This window comes from Notolabrus celidotus, chromosome 14 (assembly GCF_009762535.1).
Source record: "Notolabrus celidotus isolate fNotCel1 chromosome 14, fNotCel1.pri, whole genome shotgun sequence".
Taxonomy (NCBI): domain Eukaryota; kingdom Metazoa; phylum Chordata; class Actinopteri; order Labriformes; family Labridae; genus Notolabrus; species Notolabrus celidotus.
In genome coordinates, this window is record NC_048285.1 from 23,089,177 (window position 1) to 23,112,047 (window position 22,871).

Sequence of the window (22,871 nt, forward strand, 5' to 3'; positions counted from 1 at the left end):
TGTATATATACACTACCAGTCAAAAGTTTGGAAAAACCTTCTCATTCAAAGTTTTTTATTGATTTTAATTATTTTAAACAATGTAGATTAATACCAAAGACATCAAAACTATGAAAGAACATATATGGAATTATCTAATTAACCAAAAAGTGTTAATCAAACCAGATGTTTTTATATTTTAGATTCTGTAAAGTAGCCCCCTTTTTCCTTCATGACAGATTTGCACTCTCAGTCATAAAGTGGTCTCCTGGAATGGTTTCTAATTAACATGACCCTTGTCAAGAGTTAATTTGTGGAATTACTTGCCTTCTTAATGTGTTTGAGACCATCAGTTGTGTGGTTCTGAGGTAGGGTTAGTACACAATGAACAGCCCTATTTGAATACTGGTGTAATCCATATTATGGCAAAACCAGATTATTTCATAGTTTTGATGTCTTTAGTATTAATCTACAATGTTGAAAATAGTAAATAAAAGAAATAAAAACCATTGAATGAGAAGGTGTGTCTAAACTTTTGACTGGTTCAAAATTACTGGTCTCATGTTTTTGATGTCCTTTCAAAAGCACTTAAAGTGTCCCTGCAACCAACTCCACTAATTGCACTTTTTGGGGTTTTTGGGTATTGCACTTCCTCATGCGATGGTCCTCCGAAAAAACCAAAACTGTCTTGTCTTGTCTATGTATGTATATATATGTATGTATGTAGGTGTATCTGGATATATATGTATGTATATTTGTATTTTTATACGTATTGCTTTTTTATCTTTTTCAATTATTTATTTTTTATATTTTATATTCACCTACTCGTCGTATTATAGTTTCACTATTCTTTATTTTCCTGCTTGAGTACTTATCAATCTTTTATTTTAAGTTATTATCACATATTATTGGCTTGTTTTTTTAAATGTGTTTCTTATGCAAAAACGTCACTTCCTTGAATTGTTTGCATTGATTTTTTTTTTATGTCAAAATCTAAATAAAAAGATATTTGAAAAACAAAAAAAAAAAAAAAAAAAAAAGAAACGTTTGACTGGTAGTGTATATATAAAAAGCTTTTTTTTTGTTTGTTTTAGCTTTAAGGGCTTATATCTATTTCATATCTATATCTATTTTTCCTGCTTTAGTGTCCCACAAAATAGATACAGTTCTACCAAACATTATGTGAGAAATATGTGAATATTTTTTTGTTTTCTCATAAAAAAACAATGGGAATTTCCCTCTGACACGTTTCCCTTCGAGATCCCCGCACTATTTAACAGTACGTCCTTTTACTCGGCTTGTGCGCATTGATCCACGTGTGTGAACAGGCTCTGCTTGTCAGTCAGACTTTGAACAGTGCACTGGCGCTCATCATCATCTCTACTAATCTCTGGCCACTGCCTGTCATCAACGACGCTCCTGCTGACAGTTTTTCCACAGACGAGCTCAGATTTCTCCACAGATCAGGATGAAGACTTACTGAGAAAACAGGCAGTACAAACCGGAGGGCAGCACCGTAGGGACCGAGCGGAGAGATTAGACGTTAGCATCGCCGTTTTAACGTTGACTCGGGAGTTGCGATGGTCCAGTCAAGGGATATTTTTCTAGCCTTGCTTCTTGTGGGCTGCACAGGTAAGACCATGTTTGATTCACCCCTCTCTGCTTTTCTTATTGTCCTGCTTTTGTATTTCCTTCCCCCTTGCCCTTTTATTAATACTGGGCAGGCATCCCCTCTCCTCCCCGGTCGCCCCTCTCCCTCCCTCCGCCCTGTGAATCAGGTGCATCGGTAACGGTACTGCGACTGCTGCTAATTAGCTTCCAAGCGACGAGCTGGGGAGGGGGGAGAAATCATGTGTGTTTTAAGGGTTTTAAAGTAAAGACAGCTTCCTCCTTAATGTGTCAGGGTACCATTTTCCCTGGACACACACACACACACACACTCAGTGCACCACATAACGCTTGCTCCTTGCGTGACCAAGACTGTGCGCTGAGTTAGCGTTATAGTACATTAAATAAAACATGATGCTTTTCAGTACGGGCAAGGCTTTTCATTAGGAGTGTTAATGAGGACGTTTGGGAGAACAAGTGGTTTTAATTTGGGTCTCTTTTTGCTCGTGTATTGGTCTCCTTTTCTCTTGGATGGGACGTGTCTTGTTGTTGTTGATGGGGGGGAGTGATGCTGGGCTCCCTGCACACATAAATACGCAAATACACACATACACACACACACACAGCCTCCTGGGTTTAGTCACGGTCTCTCTGTTAAAGGTACATTGTGCAAAATAAACACGTGGTGTTTTGAAGTGTAACCTTGTATATTGAGTACACGTAGTAATTCCGTGAAGGAGGACTTTTGATTATGGGTGCTTTTGTTGGATTAGACATAAAATGATCTTTTGCGGGACTGCTGCTTTATATCTGGCACACTGATACACAGCAAGCACAACTTCTACTCTGAATCATCTGTTATGTAATCTGATGCCACGATAAAGGCTTTGGAACGAGATCCTCTAAGTTGGTAAAAATGTGTCCTTATGTAAGTCCAAATGAGGGGGAGGTGTGTCAAATTACATTTGTTATAGCCTCTGCACGCCCATTACTCTTTATTATTTATTTTTTCTATTAAATTTAGTCATTTGCCATGTGCTCACGGTTGGAGTAGTCCTCTCAGTTCAGGCTCAGGCTTTTTCGTGGGATAGCCTTTTAATCCTTTATGTACAATCCAATGTGTGCATGTGGGGTGTTCCTGAGGCAGGAGAGGGAGTGGAGCCCTCACTGCATTGTAATGATAATGCAATTTCTCTTGGGTCTAATGGAACATTTGATGTAGAAATGTGGAATTTCAAGACTCTTATGATTTCATCCAGTCTCTTCTTATGTAATAATTTAATATAAACGTATTCTATTATTGTATTTGACACATGTGCCCCCTTTTTTTTAATGTTTGTCCATCACCTGCACCTGACCAAACCATTTTGACAAGCTATGACCTCTGTTAATTCTTCATTCTGTTCAAAAGGGAATTTCATTTTAGTTTCTTGATGCAGTTTGTAAGAAAATTGGCAGAAAGGAAATGTGTTTTCACTCCAAATAATGGTCTTGTTAAGGCATTAGTGGACCTCTTAGCCCTGAGATACAGTAGTTATAAGAAAGGTACAACAATCAGGTGTTGAATTACCAGTAATTCTTTTCTCTGTAACCCAAAACATACGCAAACATTTCAAGGATGCCATAGTTATTGATTTGTTTCTACTATTTAATGGGGGTTGGGCATCTCTGGTGTTAGGCCTGTATGATCTGCATCTCAATACATACTCAATGATCCAATACATTAAAGGTACATGCATCAATTACAGGTGCAATATGATACAACGCACAACCCAATCACGCTGCAGTGCGATTCCCCATAATCTACTTCAACACAGTGCAATATTATATGATTTGATTGGACGATGTAAAGGAATTTTGATCAGCAGTGTGATTGTTTTATTTATCAAATAAAATTAAGACCTTTCACAAACTGGTCTTTTTCACAAGTCCTGTTTGAGCATAAAGTAAACCAGTAAAACCAGTCTAAGGCTGGATAGATCTATGAATAAAGATGACTGCAGCGTCAGTTATTGTCTTTGAATGAGAGGAGCTGTTAACCAGTCGAGCATGGAAGAAATTTGTAATAATTTACTCACCACTCTTGGGGCTAGTAGCCGTAATTTAATCCAAACCTGAGGCGGGGATGCCGAGGCACTGGTAGACTCCTCCACAGTCACACTGTGTAGCTGCTTCAGGTGAAATAGGGCTAGTTGTAGGCCCATTTTGCAAATTACATCTGACTTTACAAGTTGTGCATCTCATTTGTAAAACCTGGAGTGTTCCCAAACTTTGGATTGAAATTCATAGATGTTGGGTATACTTACTCAGCCTCTGCCATGTTTGTTTTGCACAACTCCTATGCTGTTCTTCAATACAATAGTATACGTCAAGGTAGGGCTGGGCGATAATTCGATAATGATTATTATTGTGATTCAATTTTCCTCAATATAAATATAACAAATGTTTGAGAAAAAATCCATATAAATAAACCTGTAATTACACCCTCCACTGGAAAAGGAGGGGGCGCTTATGTGTCTTAAACGCCCCAACATTAGACATAAGAACAACAGTGAACAGCCAGTCATGTTGCAGGGCAAGAGGTAGGCGGGGTTAAAGTCGTTTAAGAGCGAAATGTAAACACAGCTGAAACAAGCGACAGCGACACTGAAGAAAACTCAAAACCTACCAGCTCAAAGCAGAGTGAAAACATGCTCGACAAGAAAGGCCACTAAACGTCATTAGTTAAGATATTTTGGCTATTTACGAGACGACTAAATTCACATTCAAGCTAACAAACCGTTTGGTTTCTTCAACTTTCACTCAGTAGAAAAGAAGCAGCCTTTAAAATGATACGAAAGAATGATTTGATATTTATAGTGAAAATTATCAATATGGACTGATATAAAAAACGTTATGGTGATAACATATTTTTCAATATCGCCCAGCTCTACATAGAACTTATAATTTTGAATGGATCTGATTTTGCCAATATTTATTAACCAATGCATCTCGATTTCATTACAGAGTTGCATCCATACACAGCTGCTCTATCGATACACTCATATCGTACCTGCACATGTCCATGAATCAATATGAATCAGTTAATCTTCCCATTAATGATGTCGACATAGCAGAACATGCAGTTCGAAAGATGGACTTGTCCAACATGGACAAACGTGATCCCAGCTGTTTAGCCCTCTGTGAAAGTAAACAGTATATCATTAGTTTGGATAAATCTAAACATCAAGGATTGTCAACTTGAGCTTCAGAAAAGAGTGATGGGCCTTTCGGTTAATCATACAATTACAGAAGAGAACGTGGACAATGGATGATTAACTGTGATACCTTATAGGCATGGATATAACAGAGATTACTGCTTAATTCCTGTGTGGTAGAGTCTACAATAGATCATCTCTACTCTGTACTTACATAAAGTAGACAACCTTTCATAAACGGATCATTTTCTCACATAACTCAAACCCTGTCACTGAATCTTATATGTTTGTTTTGTATTCCTGTATTAAGTCTACATTTCTGAAGTAGTTTAATGCTCTGCACAGATGCCAGAAATAGATTTATTTTAAATGTCAACTTTGGAGTTGAATGTAAATGAAAGAAATCCTTTAATAGATGATTATATAGCGTATAGCTGAACTGAGATTAGGAGAGGATTAACCACCTTTCTCTGCTCTCTCCTCTCTGCTGGCTGCATGCTGTTGAACCCCTCCACGTAATTATTAATTGATACTCCTCAAACTGATAACTGGAATATGAGAGAATTTCCACACTGCCTCTGACAAAAAGAAATGAAATATAACCTTCAGAAACCCAAGTAAAAAATGAAGCAAAACCTGCGCAGGGAGATATAAGACATGAGTTCACATGTCCTCATCCTTTGTTAGTGATACATCGCACGTTCACATATGGCTCTCTGGAACAGCAAAACGTGGCTCTCTTGTTTACAGTAGGATTGTTTCACTTAGTGTGTGTTACATCATCAGTCAGGTCATGTGGACAGGATGACGTAGCTTAATGCTGCTCCACTTACACAGCAAGATGGAAGCATGGCTGACCGCAGGGCAACCAACAAGAGAAGCTGCAGTCTTTTTCACATCTGACTCGGCCTCATGAGGACGCTTAAACTGTGGCTGCATTACTAACACAAGACGGCCATCATTTCTGAGTAGAGGGAGGGATAGTGTGCAAATTGTGTACAGCAGTGACCGCAGTGTTCTTAACCAATCAGTTTATGGAATTGAAAGCTTGATTAAGAGCTGAGACATTTCCTGTGCCTAAAGAGACCAGTACTGTCTCAGTTCAATACAAATTCAGTTTTCTAATCGGACCGCAGCAGAATCTATTTGCAATTACTATTGATCTTATTATTTTTTATTAGTTGATATCAGTAAGGATCTGAAATGACTGAAGACAGTGAAAAAATGCCGCAAGCAATATTTTATTTTTGTGCACCCTGATATCTTTCAATGGGTTCTTCAAAATTAGCTGCAACATTCAAAAGTATTCCATTTATATTAGGGGTGTAACGGATCAAAAAACTCACGGTTCGGATCGGATCACGGTTTTGAGTCACGGATCGGATCATTTTTCGGATCAGCAAAAAAAATAAAAAAAATAAAAAGACAAATATAACTTTGTCCTCCATTTATTTTGTAAAACACTTTTAAACTTTTGCCCATTAAATAAAAACAACCATCAACTCAAAATTTACTCTGGGCCCAGTCCTGGCTCATTTACTGCATTTCATGGCAAGTGAAGGAGCAGAGGAACTTCAAAAGTTCCACTCCATTCTTCTTTCATTTGCTGATTTTCACCGTCCACTTTTCTTTGAGATGCAAACTGAACACACGTTTGCGTGCATTCTAGGGTCCTACAGCTGGCAAAGTGCCAATATGTGAACTGCTCCATAAATGAAAGTGAAAGTTAAAAATTGCACTCGCAGCAGTGGACTCCAAGTGACCCAGTAACAGCCTGTCTGCGTATCGTTGACATGGAGACAAGTCCCGGTAAACACGACCAGAACACAGAGTGAAGGAATAACAGTTCGGGGGCCATGAACAGGCGGCCGGATGCGGTCCGCGGGACGCGTATTGACGGCCTCTGGTCTAGTGGATGCGTGACGGAATTTCATAACGTGGCTCAATCACATTAAGCATTCACTGTATTTCACAGGGAAACCAAAATGCTCCCATACATGTGACTTAAAAGTTGCAGGAGGGTTTTCAAGTTCCTCTGCTCCTTCACTTGCCACAACTACCGCTGTGCTTGATGAGTGAGTGTGGATTCTACATGCGGTCATCACGTGAACACGCGCAACTTTTTTCATCAACCGATCCGCGGACCACGTCCGTGCCGAACCGTGGAGAGGCATCCGTACGGATCACGGATCAACGGTGATCCGTTGCACCACTTATTTATATTTATATAAAAAAGAGGAGTATATCAAGTGTTCACATTTCAGAGGCTAAACCAAGCGGCAACCTCCGGCCACGAGAATTGAAGCTGATGCGGAAGTCTTAAAAATCGCTGGTCCTCAAGTGTCTGCTGAGGCTGGCTCCAGAAGTACTGGAAACAACATACACACCAATTTAATCTTTACAGCAGAAATGTTTACAGCCTGATACAAAAAAAATTAGTGTAGTCTGGATGGCTCATTTCTCGATCGCCACACACTGTACGGGGGTGAATTTTTTAATTGCCTGGCAATTTCGAAGTTATTAAGATTACGAGTTTTCCACATAGACTGTATAAAAAATGGACGTTGTATCCTTGACGTCACCCATCTGTTCCTGAAGCGCTGTTTTGAAGCCTTCCTTGGCAGGAGCCATATTGGAAATGCTGAACTCAACCTAACTTCCGTCGAGCTAGTGTGAGCTAAAGAGTCAGGTCTTGAGCCTCCTCAACAACAGCTACAGTGTTCCCACCTGTCAATCAAGTCAGTCATGTCCTTAAATGGGCAAAACTCGTAATCTTAATATGTGTGTGCCGACAGAGAAATGAGCTCTTCAGACCAAAGCCGTTTTTGAACCAGGCTGTAAACATGTTTGTTATTGCTGCAAAGATCGTCTTTTTTGAAGTGGTCTGTATGTGGTTTCTGGTGTTTCTACAGCCAGCCTCAAGCGGACGCTCAATGAAATGCAGAATAACACTTCCGCATGGGCTCATATTTTGTGACTGGAGGCACAGCTGACTGGATTGACAGGCGGGAACACTGCAGCTGTTGACTAGGAGGCTCAAAGCCTTCATCTTTACGTCACATAGCTTGACAGCAGTAAGGTTGAATTTAATATTTCCTGTATGGCTCTCGTCAATGATTGGCTTCAATACAGCGCTTCAGAAACAGACTGGTGACGTCACGGATACTACATCCATTATTTATACAGTCTATGGGCTAAACCAGAAAATATTTCTCATTATTTTATCAACAAACATGTCAGACATTTGCATTCTGTCACTTGATCTTTTCAGCACTACAAATGATCATGGCTTGGCATGCTAAGGGGCTGCTCTGTGTGTGCTGTACTGGACAAGCAATGCAAAAAAATGGAATAGAAAGTATTACTGTTGGTGTGGGAATCCGTCGTAATCTGTAATAAACCAAAGCAGCAACCGTGATGATACTGTCAAATGCATTTGTGCAAACTTGACTGCGAGTGTCAGGCAGCACTCTGTGAAATTGTGCTAAAATAAGACGGACACACGCACGTTTGGGGAAAGGTCCATTAGGGAAAAACCAGCCAAAGCAGGTACAAGGATTGGCCTGGTACATTTTTTCTTCATCACTCTGTGATTTTTGTTTTGTCTTATCAAATAACAGAAGCTGCCAAGAGGAGAGTTTGTGCTGACAGGCTGCTGCTAAGCTTTAGAGGCTGTTTATTGAACCAGAATGTGTTTCAGAAAGGAACTGATGATGGGAAAAGAAAACTACTGGATTTGGAAACACTTTCTGTGAAACAACTGTCAGCCATGCATGCTTTAGGTATTGTTCCTATTCAGACTAGCAGTTTCAACAAATTCATATGTTATCTTAACCGTGAAACAGACAGTGAAATACCAATTCCCAATAAATCAGAATGTAATTTCAAAGCTCACATATCTCTCACACATCTATTTTTTAATCTCACAGATGCCAGCGTTTCTTGTGCAGCATTAGGAAAGGGAAGCCAGGGAGGGAATGGGGTTTTGTTGCAGCTAGGACTGCTTGGCTCTTTGGTGATGGGGAGTGGATCAGACAGATCCAGGTCTGAGAGAGTTGAGAGGAGATGCATTGCCTAAGGACGGTTAAAAGATGACATTACACGTGCATGTGACCCTGTGGAGTACTGTGGAAGGAACATAAACATCCTCTCCTGAGTGTTTTCTCACAGGAGAGGAACAGGCTGACGGCTCAGTAGCTGTGTTTGCAGTGATTATTATCTGTTGTGGTGGAGACCTCATACTTTTCCTGTGTGGTTTGGGCTTTTTATGAGGGATTAATATTAATCAGGCTTAATTTAAGAGTGCCAGACAGGTTAAACACAGCAGCACTTAAAAAAGAGGCCTGGGAGACAACTTTGCTGTGTGTCTTGTTAAGACGAGTGACAAAAACCTGCCTGGTTTCAGTCCTACTAAGGTCATACCTCAGTGTGAACATGCTAAGATATCAGAGCTATTAGAAAATGAGAACAGTTTGTCCTTGTCATTCATCAAATAAAAAAAAAGAGGCCAGCACTTTGAGCATGGGATCCCTGTAGACATGTAACACTAGATTGTCAGACCTTGAGGCATTAAATGGCTTCTCTCCTCTCTGAAGCTTTAGCTCTGTGGGACAAAGGGATCCTATGACGGGCTGTTGCAGACTTTGTGAAAGTTTTGTGAAGCGTCAACGAGAGAAGGTCTGATTAATACGTAAACAGATCCGTATTTCTTCGATTCAAAGACTTGGAACCCATTTTCACGTCCAACCTGCTGCATGAGCAATCCTCTAATATGGTATAGTTATTATTATTACATCAAAGTTGTACCATGATTCAATGATTGATCTGCAAATACATCAGGAGATGGTTTGAATGACCTCTGATCTCAGACCTACTGCTTTTCTGTAGTGGATTAATGTTTTAAACAAAAGTTGCTGCTGATGTCTCCAGCCCAGCAGCCCAGCAGCCCAGCAGCCCACCAGGCCACCAATACATGAGTTAAACCCAGATGAAACCACATGAGAATCCAGCCCTGATGTAACCATGTCATTTCGACCTTACAGCTCTGGCAAAAAGGGTTCCACCAAATGTCTTCTTGTGGACAAATTTCTACCAGGCTGCACTTGGCAAAATGCATCAGCTTGTCTACCTTGGCTATTCACTTCCAAATAAGAACTGATTTTCCATTTATCTTGGATCTCTTGTGAACTAGAAGTACCAGCAGGCTCATTTTCTGCCCTTCAAAGACTTTCTTGGGACTGAGAAAAGCAAGCAAAGAAGGAACCCAAACTAAGCTATCACAGCCTTATCTGTGGCCCAATGCGACCCTCTCCAGAAGAAATAGGTTTAATAATAATGACACTTCATGCTGCAAGCCACTGTGAACCATTCTGGTTACAGATGAGTCCTCTGAAGTCAAACTCCTGAAAGCTAGCTTACGTTTCGTCTGATTTAAGAAAATGAGTTCATGTTTCATCTGACCATAATAAAGCAATATGCTGTTGGCTAGGATTTAGCTCTCAACTTCCTTTATGTAGTGTAAAGGGAAGCAGCGTGTGTGTATCTCCTCATGCATGCATGGTGCAGTCATTATTGAAACACTATAGGATGCATTACCATGCACAGACCGGGGAAAATTTGGATTGCTTTGCCTCAGGCTTTCTTTTTATTCACTCACCATAATGTGTCACCATCACTAACATTATACCCCTCTTACAGGCTTAGTCATTGCCTGGCAACTCAGATATACCTACTTTTCACACAAAGTCATGACATGAATTAATAGTACTCTGAAAAAAATTCAAACTTTACAGAAGTGAAGTGACACTCATTCAGGAAAAAAAAGCTGTTATTTTTAATCTCTAATTAGATCACACTAAGAAGGCGCTATCTCCAGAGGAGCTGTAGCAGCATTAGCTGTTTCTGATCCATTCAGCAGGCAGGATCCACTTTTCAACGATGTCAGTGATTCCCACTGATAAGCTATAGTTGGACAGTCTGCAGAAGCCTTATTACAGTCACTCAAGTATATTTTAACCTTTTTAACATCTTAACACGATGAAAGTTGTGTCTGATGAAATTCACAGCAGAGAAAAGATGTACAGTTACAGTGTTTTATATCTAATCTCGCACAGATTTCACTCAGGCTTTGAACATCATCTGCTAACTCACCACTCAAAGACTTTTTGGTGACAGAAAATGTGCCCACTCATAGGCAAAGATAATTTATAAGAATCACCTTTAATAAATGTTTTAGTCGTCTGTTAAGTGTCGCTTAAATTGAATACATTATGGGTATGTGTTAGGATTTTAAGGAACTAGCAGGAAAAGAACGTTTCAGAAAGTAATATCACAGGGAATTGGAATTAACCTCTTTCAATTCTCACTTATGCAAAGTAGGCTGAAATTACGCAATATCCAAATGTAGAATGAAACCTACACAGCATCATGAAACCTTAACTCTGCCCTGCATGTGCATGGATCTTTAACATGTTTCCATTCTATGTGAAACAAGTGGATAGATTGTTAGAGCTTTTTCCATAATGTAATTGATCATTAGTGCTGTAGTTTGACAGTCATCCAGTTAAAACATGGGTATTTGATGAATTAGCGCAGTGCCCATATTAGGCTGGCTGATGCGTCAATGCAATGGGGTGTGCTGCTTTGAAGTAGGTGGGTAGCTCAAAACTTGTACCTGTTCAAAGTGGATTACGCTGCTGGTAGGGCTGGGTGATGATTCAATAATGAGATAAGATAAGAGATAAGATACTCCTTTATTCTTCCCACAACAGGGAAATTCATGGAGTTACAGCAGCAAACAAGAAGGTGTACAGTACAAGAATATATATAGGGAAAAAAAAGTCCATCAGAGACGACAGCTTGGCCATAATTCTCCTGTCAGCCACCACCTCCACAGGGCCCAGGACTGATCTGGCCTTCTTCACCAGTTAGTTCAGTCTTGCTCTCCTGTATCCTGTCCGCCCACAGCAGGTGAAATCCTTCCAATGTGGCGTTCGTGTTTGGTGTTAGCTCTGTTAGCATGATGCTACTCTGCCAGTATTCCCTCCAGTGCTGGTTAGCTCGTCCATCTTATCGTAGATACATCTTACATTCCCCATAATTAATTATCGTGATACAATTTTTCTCAACGTAAATATAATAAATGTTCGATAAAAACAGCTAAAACGGCTTAAAGAAGCGACAGGGGCATGAAAGAAAACTGAAAACCTACCAGATCAAAGCAGAGTTGTTAGTCTAACACTTTTAACTAAATATACAAAAATCTCATCTTACACCAAAGACCGGCTTCCTGTTAGCACCTTCAGAAATGAGGGATTCAAGAAGCTTATCAAAAACAAAATCCAGATACAAGCTAACAAACTGTCTGGGTTCTTTAACTTTCACTCAGGACCAAAAAACTGCCCTTTAAAGGTGACATATCATGCAAAATTGACTTTTTAATGGTTCTTTACCTGAAATATGTTTCCCTGGCATGTCTACAAACCCCCCGAGAATGAAAAAAATCCATTCTGCCCCTGTTTTGATTTCTACACCTTTTCTACACCTGCACAAATGTGTGCTAACAAGGAGCTTAGGAGGGAGGCATGCTAGTTGTAGGCTGTCTTAATAAACACAAAGGTCAGTTTTACTCCCCACGTCTGCAGATTTGAAGATATAGTGGATGATTTTTATTTATCATGGATAAGTGCTAGCGCTAATTAGCATAGCCACATAGCTATATGTTCATAGCTGTAGCTGTAGCTGTGTACCAAGACACACGTCGACATACTGACAAATAAAACAACAAGAAACACTAAATCTGTGACCAATCCTTCATAAAAGGTCCTGCTGCCTTTCTGGTAAATAAAACCAATCCTTCAGAAAGGTCCTGCTACAGGCGCCTCTCCGTCAGGATCAGATTCAGAGGGTTGAAGTAACGCGATCTCTGAGCAGCCGTGTATATTCAGCCAACATGTAAACATTAGATCAACGTGCTGGAGAGCCGAGGCACATCCACTTCCGGAGGGGGCGTGGTCAGAGAGAAAACAGAGTGTTCTGATGAGGAATGAAGAAGAGGACTTTTCAGGCATGCCAAAACCTGATTTCAAAGTGTTTTTTTGAGCATAAACTTTAAAGACATGTTTTGGGGACCTCTTAGACCAATATATATTGATGAAAAAAGCGTGATATGTCCCCTTTAAATTTAAATGAAATAATGATTTGATATTTATCGTGATATTATCGATATCGACTGATATGAAATATTTTATCGTGATACCATCATTTTCAATATCGCCCAGCTCTAGCTGCTGTCAGTGTGTTGTCAAGAACTGCAGATCTGATGCACTGGCAGTCAGAACCTCAAAGGCACATACTCTTGACCAAGTATGTTATTTGATTGTTTTGTTGTTTGTTTTTCTGTGAATACATTCTATAATATTCTGTTAAAAACAGGGACAAGATTGATTTTCTCATTGTTGGGTTTTAGTAATTAAATGTGGAGACAGTGGACGGCGCCACATATCTGTAGAGCCAGTTGCCCCTCATGACAGAGGCCAGCTGTGACTCACCACTCCAGTGCCAGGTGGATGAAAGAGGGAGAGACATGGTGACCAGAGCAAAGTAGCACAAAAGTAGGACAGGTTAACCAACATCTGAAGTGGCGTTATGATGCCTTTTTTAAGAAAAAAGCAATAAGACTGAAAAGTTACACAACCGTCAAACAGCCATCAGACCTGTCATCCATCTGATAGACTGCAGGTTATATCAGTTAGTGCTCAGATACTAATACTTGTAAGGAAAATGATCATGACACAAATTCAACTTATTTTTTATGCAAATTGTGCATGTCTGAGCAAGCTCCCTTGGGTCCTCAGCAATTTATACGCCAAGTGTGACGTCAATTGGAAAAATGTCTGTTGAGAAAATTAAAGGACAGACAGACAGACGGACAGACAGACAGAGAGACTCCTCCACAGTTGTATCACTGCAGCTTTCTAGGAACAATAGCTTTATTCATCTGCTCCGAGGTTCTCTGTGCGATTTTTCATTCAAATTTGTTCATAACTCTACCAGGATGATAATTTAGCCACAGTGCAATCTGAGACCTTGACATCCACTTTGACCTTTTTGTCTGGGCTGCACATGGAGGCCTGTGGTGATTGATCCCAATGAATAATGACTGAATAATGGTTCGGTCATTACACCATCTCTTACCAGCATTTGCCTCTGCAGCATGTGGAGGAAGATTGCTATTGTTAATGGCCTTGTAACAGATGGCATTAGGACATTAGTACTTTCTGCATGTCCTTTTTCCCGTTTTGACAGCCTCTTTCTCTCTAACTGAGACATATGTTACTCCTAGCTGGAACGCATTTCCCTTAATACACAATGAGTCACGACAACCTTTTTTTCCTTCAACAGAGAGAGGGTGGATCACACAGAGACATTCACACTTTCTGCGGCAGACCCCATCCCTGTTTCTCACACCCCAGCCAATCAGATGTAACCACTGAAGCCTGGGTGTGAAAGGAATTTTGAGAGAACCATAAAAGAGCATTTGAGGGTGTTTTCAATGAGACCGCTTATTGCTGATATTAACAGGCAATCTCATGGAGAGTTTAACGGCGCACTAAGCAGAATCCCAATAGACACACCCACTGGACAGGAGGTGTAGCCGGGATATGGAGGGGATTAGAGTTCATCTCTGAGTCAGAGGTCACTTGAGTACTACAGTTTAGATCTCATTGGGTGAGTGCTGGCAGCAGAGGAGCTTTTGTTCTGCATTTGTTATGTTCGATAACGGTAAACATGTTTTGTTTAAGGCCATCATTGCACTGTGACTTATTTGAAATTCAAAACATTATTTTTAAAATTGACATTCATAACTTTCATTGAGTACCTTTATTCAAAGGGTTCAGTCTGTCAGTGCAAGAGACCACTTAGAGGATCAAGTTGCCCTGCTGCCCTACGATTGACCCATCTGTTTACTATGAAACCTAGTAATGTTGTGGCTCTGTGTGGTTCTCCACCATATGGCAAAGTACCTAACAAAGATAAGGCTTTGTGTTGACTTTGTACAAAGCAGCTGTCTAAGGCTTCTTTCACAAATGCACACAGGAACGTAGAGCTGGGCGATGTAGAAAAAGATGGTATTAGGATAAAATGTTTAATATCAGTCGATATCGAAAATCATCACGATAAATATAAAATCATTATTTCCTTTAAATTTAAAGGCATATTTTTGCTCCTGAGTGAAAGTTGAAGAAACCAGTAGGTTTGTTAGCTTGTATCTGGATTTAGTTTTCTGATACTCTTCTTGAATCCATAATTTCTGACGGTACTAACTAGGGCTGTCAAAATTGCTCCAAAATGACGTTCGAATATTCGCTAAAAAAAAACCCATAGGTTCGAACCATTCAAATATCTATATTTGCGCATTATGTCAATAACAGGTGGACAAACTAATACAAGGAGACATAACTACTTGTATGTGTATTTTTATTTAAGATATAACATGCCTAAAACATACCTACACATTACAAAACAAGTAAATGACCTAATGGTCTATACCGCAACACTTTTAAGACCGGAGACCTCTCGCTCGCTCGCTCGCCCCCCTCTCTGTGCGCAGTGCGCTGAGTGAGTGCTGAACAAGACTTGTGCGAGCAATTAAAGGTCCCGACTCTTGTCTCTAATATAGGCAAGCTTCATTCAGTGATTGAAGCAAATATTATTAACATTAATTGAAGTTAAAGTTAAAAATGAAAAAGTAGTCCACTTACATTCTTGGCGCTTGTATAAAAAAAAGAGGAAAAACTGCATTTTATCACAGTGTCACTGATTGTCAGGCTCAGGCCCGATCTCTTTTTATTCACTATGTTCCCAGCGGAGGAAAAGACGCGCTCAGAGCGCACTGAGGATCCGGGGACGGAAAGATATCTCTCTGCCGTCTGCTTCACGCTGTGCATGTGTGACTCCTGTGACCTGTCCCTGACCTGTCATGCAGTGCGCCCACTCGCAAAGCAGCCGCTGTTGTGTTTTTTTCCACAGTCGAATATTAATTTTCACAATCGAATCTCCGTTTTTTTTTAATATTCGAATATATATTCGAATTTAGAATATTCGTTGACAGCCCTAGTACTAATAGGATGCATGTTTTTTGTGTAAGATGCGATTTTTATGAAGTTTTAGTTTGTACAGTCTTATTTTTCTCAGGTTGACGTTAATTGCATAATTTGATTTTAATTTTACAACACATATCATATTTTATTCTGTGTATCAGTTTAGTAGAGTATTGTTTTGAGTTGCGCACTCCCCTTTAAGGTTGCTAAGGGTTACTGGTGGAGTGCTGTTGTTTCCGACAGCGCAGTGAATGCACCACAGTTATCCAGTGTTCAGTTGTACTACGGTCGCGGTGGTCATTAAACATGTTAGAAATGCACAGCAGAAGTTGTTTAGGGCACATTAGCGCCCTCCTCCCATTCTAGTGGTTGGGGGGTGTAATTACAGGTTTATTTATGAATTTTCATCTAACATTTGTCATTTTTATATATTGAGAAATTGGATTTATCGCCCAGCCCTACCAGAACGTGTTCAAACATTACCATGAGGACTTCCATGTATGAACTCAAATATACAAATCAGATTGTTTGACATTACATTACACAGATTATTGTCCAGACTTCTCACAGCAAGGGAGTGTGCAACGTAGGAGCTGCTCTGTACTATTATGTGCTTACTTCTACATATGTTTCCATTTTTCCTTTTATTTAGCAATGCCATAATTCATTCTTTAATGCTATTGCAACAACTCCCATCAATATGGACAAGCCTTCCTCTCCTTTCTCCTCTTCCTCCTCCTCCTTCAAGCACACTCTAACCAGGCTTAAATCAAACATATTATATTTCCAGTAGGTGAGAATGCGTACAACACAGACAGTCTCCCGCTGTGTCCTCAAAACAGCTTTACTCTGTCAAGTGTTCAACCTCATGTGGTTGTCAAGGATTTTGCACTCTGGATACTTGGCAATGTGCTAACACAGCTGATAAAGAATATGAAACATATAGCTGGGAAAAATGTGATGCTTGATGTGTGCATTGTGAAGTTAATGAAACTGTTTTAGGGAGAGTTACAATCTCAGGGATTCTCAACACCCTGTTCTAAGGTACTGGAAAGTAACTCCAGTTGAGTTGAACCCCACATTCACCTTTGATTTTAACAGTGGGCTTTCTTGGTAGTATTATTGAGGGACCTTAGATTTTGCTATTACATTACTGCTTATGGCAGTGGGTCCTAAATATAGGGCATGGAGAAGGGGTGGGCAGTTCATTCAATACAGTCATTCATTTTCTTTTAACCTCAAGCACTGTTTGCAGTCAAAGCGTACAGTCAGGCACAATGAGTGCTGGCATTGAATCCCTGACAAAGGTTAGCTTGTCATCTTCACTGTGAATGAGACTCATGGACAGACTATCAAGGCGCAGTGTCAGAGACAACATGATGTCATCCACAGTCTTCACTGAACTTCACTGTTTACTTGGCAGTCCTCACCTTTGGTAACAAGCTGACAGTCGTATGTATCCAAGGCTTGTTTGGGCAATCCAGCAAATACAGTTCAAGTGTTTACAGCTGCAAAGATTGGGAGGTTGACTCCTTCACACTGCATGAAATACCGCTACAAGTTGTTTGGGGTGCCTTCCCAGTTCAGGAAGAAGGGATGAAGCAGACCATTGAACATGTTTGCATGCAGCTCAACACTAGGAAACAGGGAGGATAAAAGTTAGAGGGAACTCTGAGTATAAGAAGATAGAGTTTCCAGAATTGAGAGGAAAACCTTTGTTTTAGTTCTTCATATGTCAGTTCCATATGTGCAATGCTCGTCGCACCTCATTTGGCTTACTGAGCAGATGACTCTCATAAATTATCAAGTGCTTGTGCAGTGGCTGCAGCAAACAAAAGGAGAAAGTAATTAAAACACTGCAAGGCATGTCTTAGGTTTCCTGTTTGAAATTAAGACACAATGAAAAGAGGATATTCTTATCACAACGAAGAAATTACAAACTCTAAAGAATAGTTAATTATTTAGTGTTATTAAGTGAGGGGCTCTCACAAAGAGTTAAGTGGTCATTGTTGAGATGCTTCATTCATGAAATGTGACCTAAACCTGTTGTGACTTCATTTTTGCTGTTAAACCCCTTCACATTTCAACAAATCCAAAAGATCATTTACACAATTCAGTTATCAGCCACATCAGTATGGTTACAACAAGGATAGTTGCAGTAAAAAAGATCTGATCTTATTATATTTGCAATCATAGTTGTTCAGTTATTGCTAGGAATGTCCCAATCTCGATGTTGACTATCGGATCAGAACCAGAAGAGCTGATCGGGACATCCCTAGTTATGTTCAATATCCATCACATGCTGTATGATCTGAGCAGCCCAATAAACCTGATGTAAATATGATATATGAAGGTATAATGGTAGTGATTTAAATTCAGTTTGCCACCTCATCAACCCCAGACTTTGTGTCTAAGACGGAGCAGACAGTTTATAAATATCCAAATAAACTTTTGATAACTTTCTTTGTGTATACGCTGTGTGTTCGGCTTCTCGTCCATCTTGATCTTTTTTTATCATGTCTCTCACGCTCCTCCCTGAAGGATCTTGTCTCAGTATGACTCATTGACTTCCACTGCCTGAAAGCCGTCTTGCTTTTTTCTGCCAGAAGAAGCCGGATGTGTCATGAACCCCATTGTGCATCTTTTTCATGGATGCCATCATGTGCAAAGGCAGATGACAGGCCCTCTGAAGCAAATGAAATTGTTTGACATGACCAGTCAAAGGCCAACGAAGGGGCAGGGTTCTGTGCATCTTAAAAATGTTGAAAGTTTTAGCCTGGAAATAGAAGAACTACCAATAAGAACTACTGCTTTATAAAACATTTAATTTCATTACTGTGATGCTATTTTCTTCTGCAGTTGAAGCGTAACAGCTCTCATGTTTCTGATTAAATACTGAGATTGTATACAAACATAATCAGTTATACAATACTGCAGAATACAGAAAGTAACTGTGCTGCTTGCTGTTGGCACACAGGAACCATCAACTGTATTCTCAATGGCATACTGGTGACTTGTGAATCTACTCCCATTGGAGATTGCTCCACAAAAAAAACACCATTAGTGGGGAGAGGGGATCCAGCCTGTGTGGGGCTGCTCTCAGTCCTATTACAGCACATGGCTTCTTTCTCTGCCTGAATGGATACAGAGACACACTGTTAAAACACAGTTTGACTGAACAGGGTCACGACGCTCCCTCACCGGTGGATGTGAGCCACCTTTCCGAAACATTAAGGCTTTATGACATCTGCTGTTGTGGCATTTGTGTCACTTCCCTGGTCAAGCTGGACCATATTGGAAAATTTGTTCCGGATGTATTGATATCATGGGGAGGCTTGAGTCCTATAAACAGTGTGGTAGTTGCTTCCTGGCGGCTTAGGCTTGCTAGGCATAGGACTGGGCGATAATTTGATAATAATAATTATCAGGATATAATTTTTCCTCAATATAAATATAACAAATGTTTGATAAAAATGTGATAAGTTGCCACCCAGCATTAGACAGAAGAAGAAAACTGCATTGAACAGCCAATCATGTCGCAGGATGAGAGGTAGGTGGGGCTTAAAGGCGTTTAGAGCAGAATGTAAACACAGCTGAAACAATTGACGCGAAAGAAAACTTAAAACCTACCAGCTGAAAGCAGAGTCGTTAGCCTGACACTGTGCTGACCCTGTGTACCTATTAAGTTAATACACTTAGTTGAATATACTTTCAGTATGTGGGTAAAGGAAGAGCACAGAGACAACCTCTGCTGTGCATTTTTAACACTTTAATGTCCAACGGGACCGTAGTACAACTGAACACTGAATAACCGTGATGCATTCACTGCTCTGTGGGAAACAACATCACTCTGCCAGTAACCCTTAGTAATCTTGAAGGGGACTGCAAAACTCAAAACAATGCTCTGCTCAACTGATTTAATACAGTTTGTGTTAAATTGCATTTTTTGTTAATTTAAATCAAATTATGCAAATAACCTAAAGCTTAATCTTATCTTAAACTTTCACTCAGGACCAAAAATCTGCCTTTAAATTTAAATTAAATAATGATTTCATATTAATCATTACAATGATCAATATCGACTGAAATATTATGATAATATTTTATCATAATAACATCTTTTTCAATGTCGCCCAGCTCTAGGCTTGACTCCTATAAACAGTGTGGTAGTTGCTTTTTGGCGTTAGGTGAAAAAAATATATCGAGGCATGTTAGAAATGTTGATCTTTAATGTGTTGTCTTTATTTCATTTCTTGCAAAACCACTTGCTTTTTAAAATTGGCCGCATTGAATGTACTGCATGTTCCCTATCAATTCCAGCACCTCCAAGCACACACACGTAGACAGTGCGTCATTAGATAAGAAAATAGGATGGAAATAACTGCTTTAGTATTGATTTGTCTTTCTAAAAGAGGCTATAGGATCACTCAATTAACATAACATTCTACCACATAATGGTTGTACACTATGAGCATTTTAATTTCAATTGGACTCCAGCGTGTCCAAATCATGGTGTCGGGATGTCTTGTGTTAAATATGCAAAACTGTTTTCAAGCTCATTTTCTTGTAGAACTTAATTAGAAAATGAGCTTGAAGGAATGCACTGTTGAAATTCTTCTGCAACATGAGAAACAGTGATTGCAGGTTTCCATGTTGGAGCTGCTGTTGTTGCCCCAAGGCTGGAGATATTTACTCTCTTACAGAATGACACGTCTAACCACAATGCTGCTGTACTGTGAGCCAAGACAACTGCGGTTAGTTTGATAGTATCTCAGAGATCTTGTTTAAATGACCAGAGGAAAGATCCGTCCCTTAACAAGTGGCAAGATCAGAGAGATGAAAAACAAGCAGCGTTTACTTACACTGAATAATTAGACTATGAGGTCTCTTTAGGTGGACCTTTGATTGTCTGTTAGTATGTGTTGTGGACTCTAACTGCACAGGATGCTATTGTGACAAGGTTTTAAAGAGGCAGTGACATTATTTGAGTTTCTACTTGACCATGCAACCTCCTAGCAAGGACGTCACGCGTTTCAGATTGAATGGGCTTGTTTGAATGGGAAAAAAGATGATGAGAGTGTTCTATCATGTTAAGGTCAATCTGTTTTTTCACAATTTTTCATGACTGACTGTTAATTAACTGAGTTTTTTGGGTCTGGGTCATTAAGAAAAAAAAAGTATTTCCACAAGAATTGTAAAGTTCATCTTATATATCTTCTTAGTCTTATTCCTAAAATCCCCACTGCATTCTGTATGTGTCTAGTGCAGTTCACGGTAGTTTTATCCCTTTGTTGCTTTGGTATCACGCTTTTATAAATTCATGTTTGACCTTGATTTAACCAGTTTTCACATCCGTAAATTAGAAAGTGAAAAACTCAACTAAATGCATTCCTTCAGAGCTCATTGTCCCAGTTTTAAAAAGGGGACTTCAACTGACTTTCTGAGATGACTTGAATTTCTATATTTTAAATTCCCCTAGACTTTTTTTTTTTAATTTTTGCTTCTGACAAATTTATTCCAGTAGTGGAGCTCAGAGGATTTGTAACACAGCGCTGAATGAAATACAGCTCAAACATTGCAGTGTATGCTGTCTCAGATCTACCTGGGGCTATGTAAGGATTGAAGGTAGAGCTGGGGGATATTGAAAATGATGTAACCACCATAGAATATTTCATATCAGTAGATATCAACAATTAACACAATAAATATCAAATCCTTATTTCATTTAAATTTAAAGGCAGTTTTTTCATCCTGAGTGAAATTTGAAGAAACCAGACAGTTTATTAGTTTGTCTGGATTTAGTTTTCTGATAAGCTTCTAGAAATCCATCATTTTTGACGGTGCTAATATCAGGCAGGCCTTGTGTAAGATGAGATTTTGTGAAGTTTCATTTTGTGGATTCTTATTTTTCTCAGGTTGAGATTATTTACATGATTTGATTTAAATTTACAACAAATATATATAAAATGGAGTACTGTGTATCAGTGTAGTAGAGTATTGTTTTGAGTTGTGCACTCCCCTTTAAGATTACTAAGGGTTATGGGCACAGTGTTATTTCCCACAGTGCATTGAATGCACCACAGTTATTCAGTGTCCAGTATTACTACAGTTGCGGTGGACATCCTGGATGTATATTTAATGAAGTGTATTGAGTCTATAGTTAATGAGGAGTCGACACAGTGTTAGACTAACAACTCTACCTTGAGCTGGTAGATTTTGAGTTTTCTTCTGTGTTGCTGCCCCTCGTTTCAGCTGTGTTTACATTCCGCTCCGGACGTCTTTAAGCCCCGCCTACCTTTCACTCTGCGACATGATTGGCTGTGCAATGTCGTCTTCTTCTTCTGTTTAATATTGGGTGGGAACTAGCTTTTAAGACCCACAAGCGCCCCCCTCCCTTTCCAGTGGTTGGGGGGTGTTTTTACAAGTTTATTTACATAAAATCGAACATTTGCTGTATTTATATTGAGAACAATTACATCATGATAGTTATCATTATCAAACTATCCCCCAGCCCTAATTGAAGGAGCTAAATTTGTGGTAGTTGAAGGCTAGCCGGTATGGCTGTTATCATCTGAAGGTCAAACGTATGAGATCTATCATTAACCATCAGTATTACTGTGGTTGCTCTAAACAAATGTAGGCACATTTTACATGACAATTTTTTGTTTTCCCACTGATCAGGAAATGACTTTAGCAACCATGCTTATACATATTGGGAATTCCATCACATGTAAAGGAGCAGGCATAAAACTAGAGGTCAGACACTACCTCACTCCAATTCATCTCATCCTTTTCATTACTGCTGAGATTAATGGTGAGTTTAAGCTCGCAAAGATGTCTCAGGAGACTCTAGCACAGAGGAATAGAGTAGTCAACTCTCTCGAGGCTAGCCCTGTCCTAGTGTCTATTTTTAAAGTCCTTCCTCTGATTGGCCAACAAGGTGTGTGTGTGTGAAAGCTCTTGTTGTGTCATAAGGTGCCTCTGT

At 39.6% G+C, this 22,871-nt stretch overlaps 1 protein-coding gene across 9 annotated transcripts in view; it reads left to right on the top strand.

The window, feature by feature from the left end:
* Window positions 1–1,279: 1,279 nt before the first annotated feature.
* Window positions 1,280–22,871, top strand: part of ncam1b (neural cell adhesion molecule 1b) — a 94,403-nt gene continuing 72,811 nt past the window's right edge. For 3 of the 9 annotated variants that reach the window (XM_034701692.1, XM_034701696.1, XM_034701699.1), the window contains exon 1: window positions 1,280–1,611. In XM_034701692.1, coding sequence (XP_034557583.1) covers window positions 1,560–1,611 — 52 coding nt within the window. In that variant the 5' untranslated portion in view covers window positions 1,280–1,559. The remainder of the gene's footprint in view (window positions 1,612–22,871) is intronic. The other 6 variants (XM_034701698.1, XM_034701695.1, XM_034701701.1 and 3 more) reach the window with 6 other exon arrangements.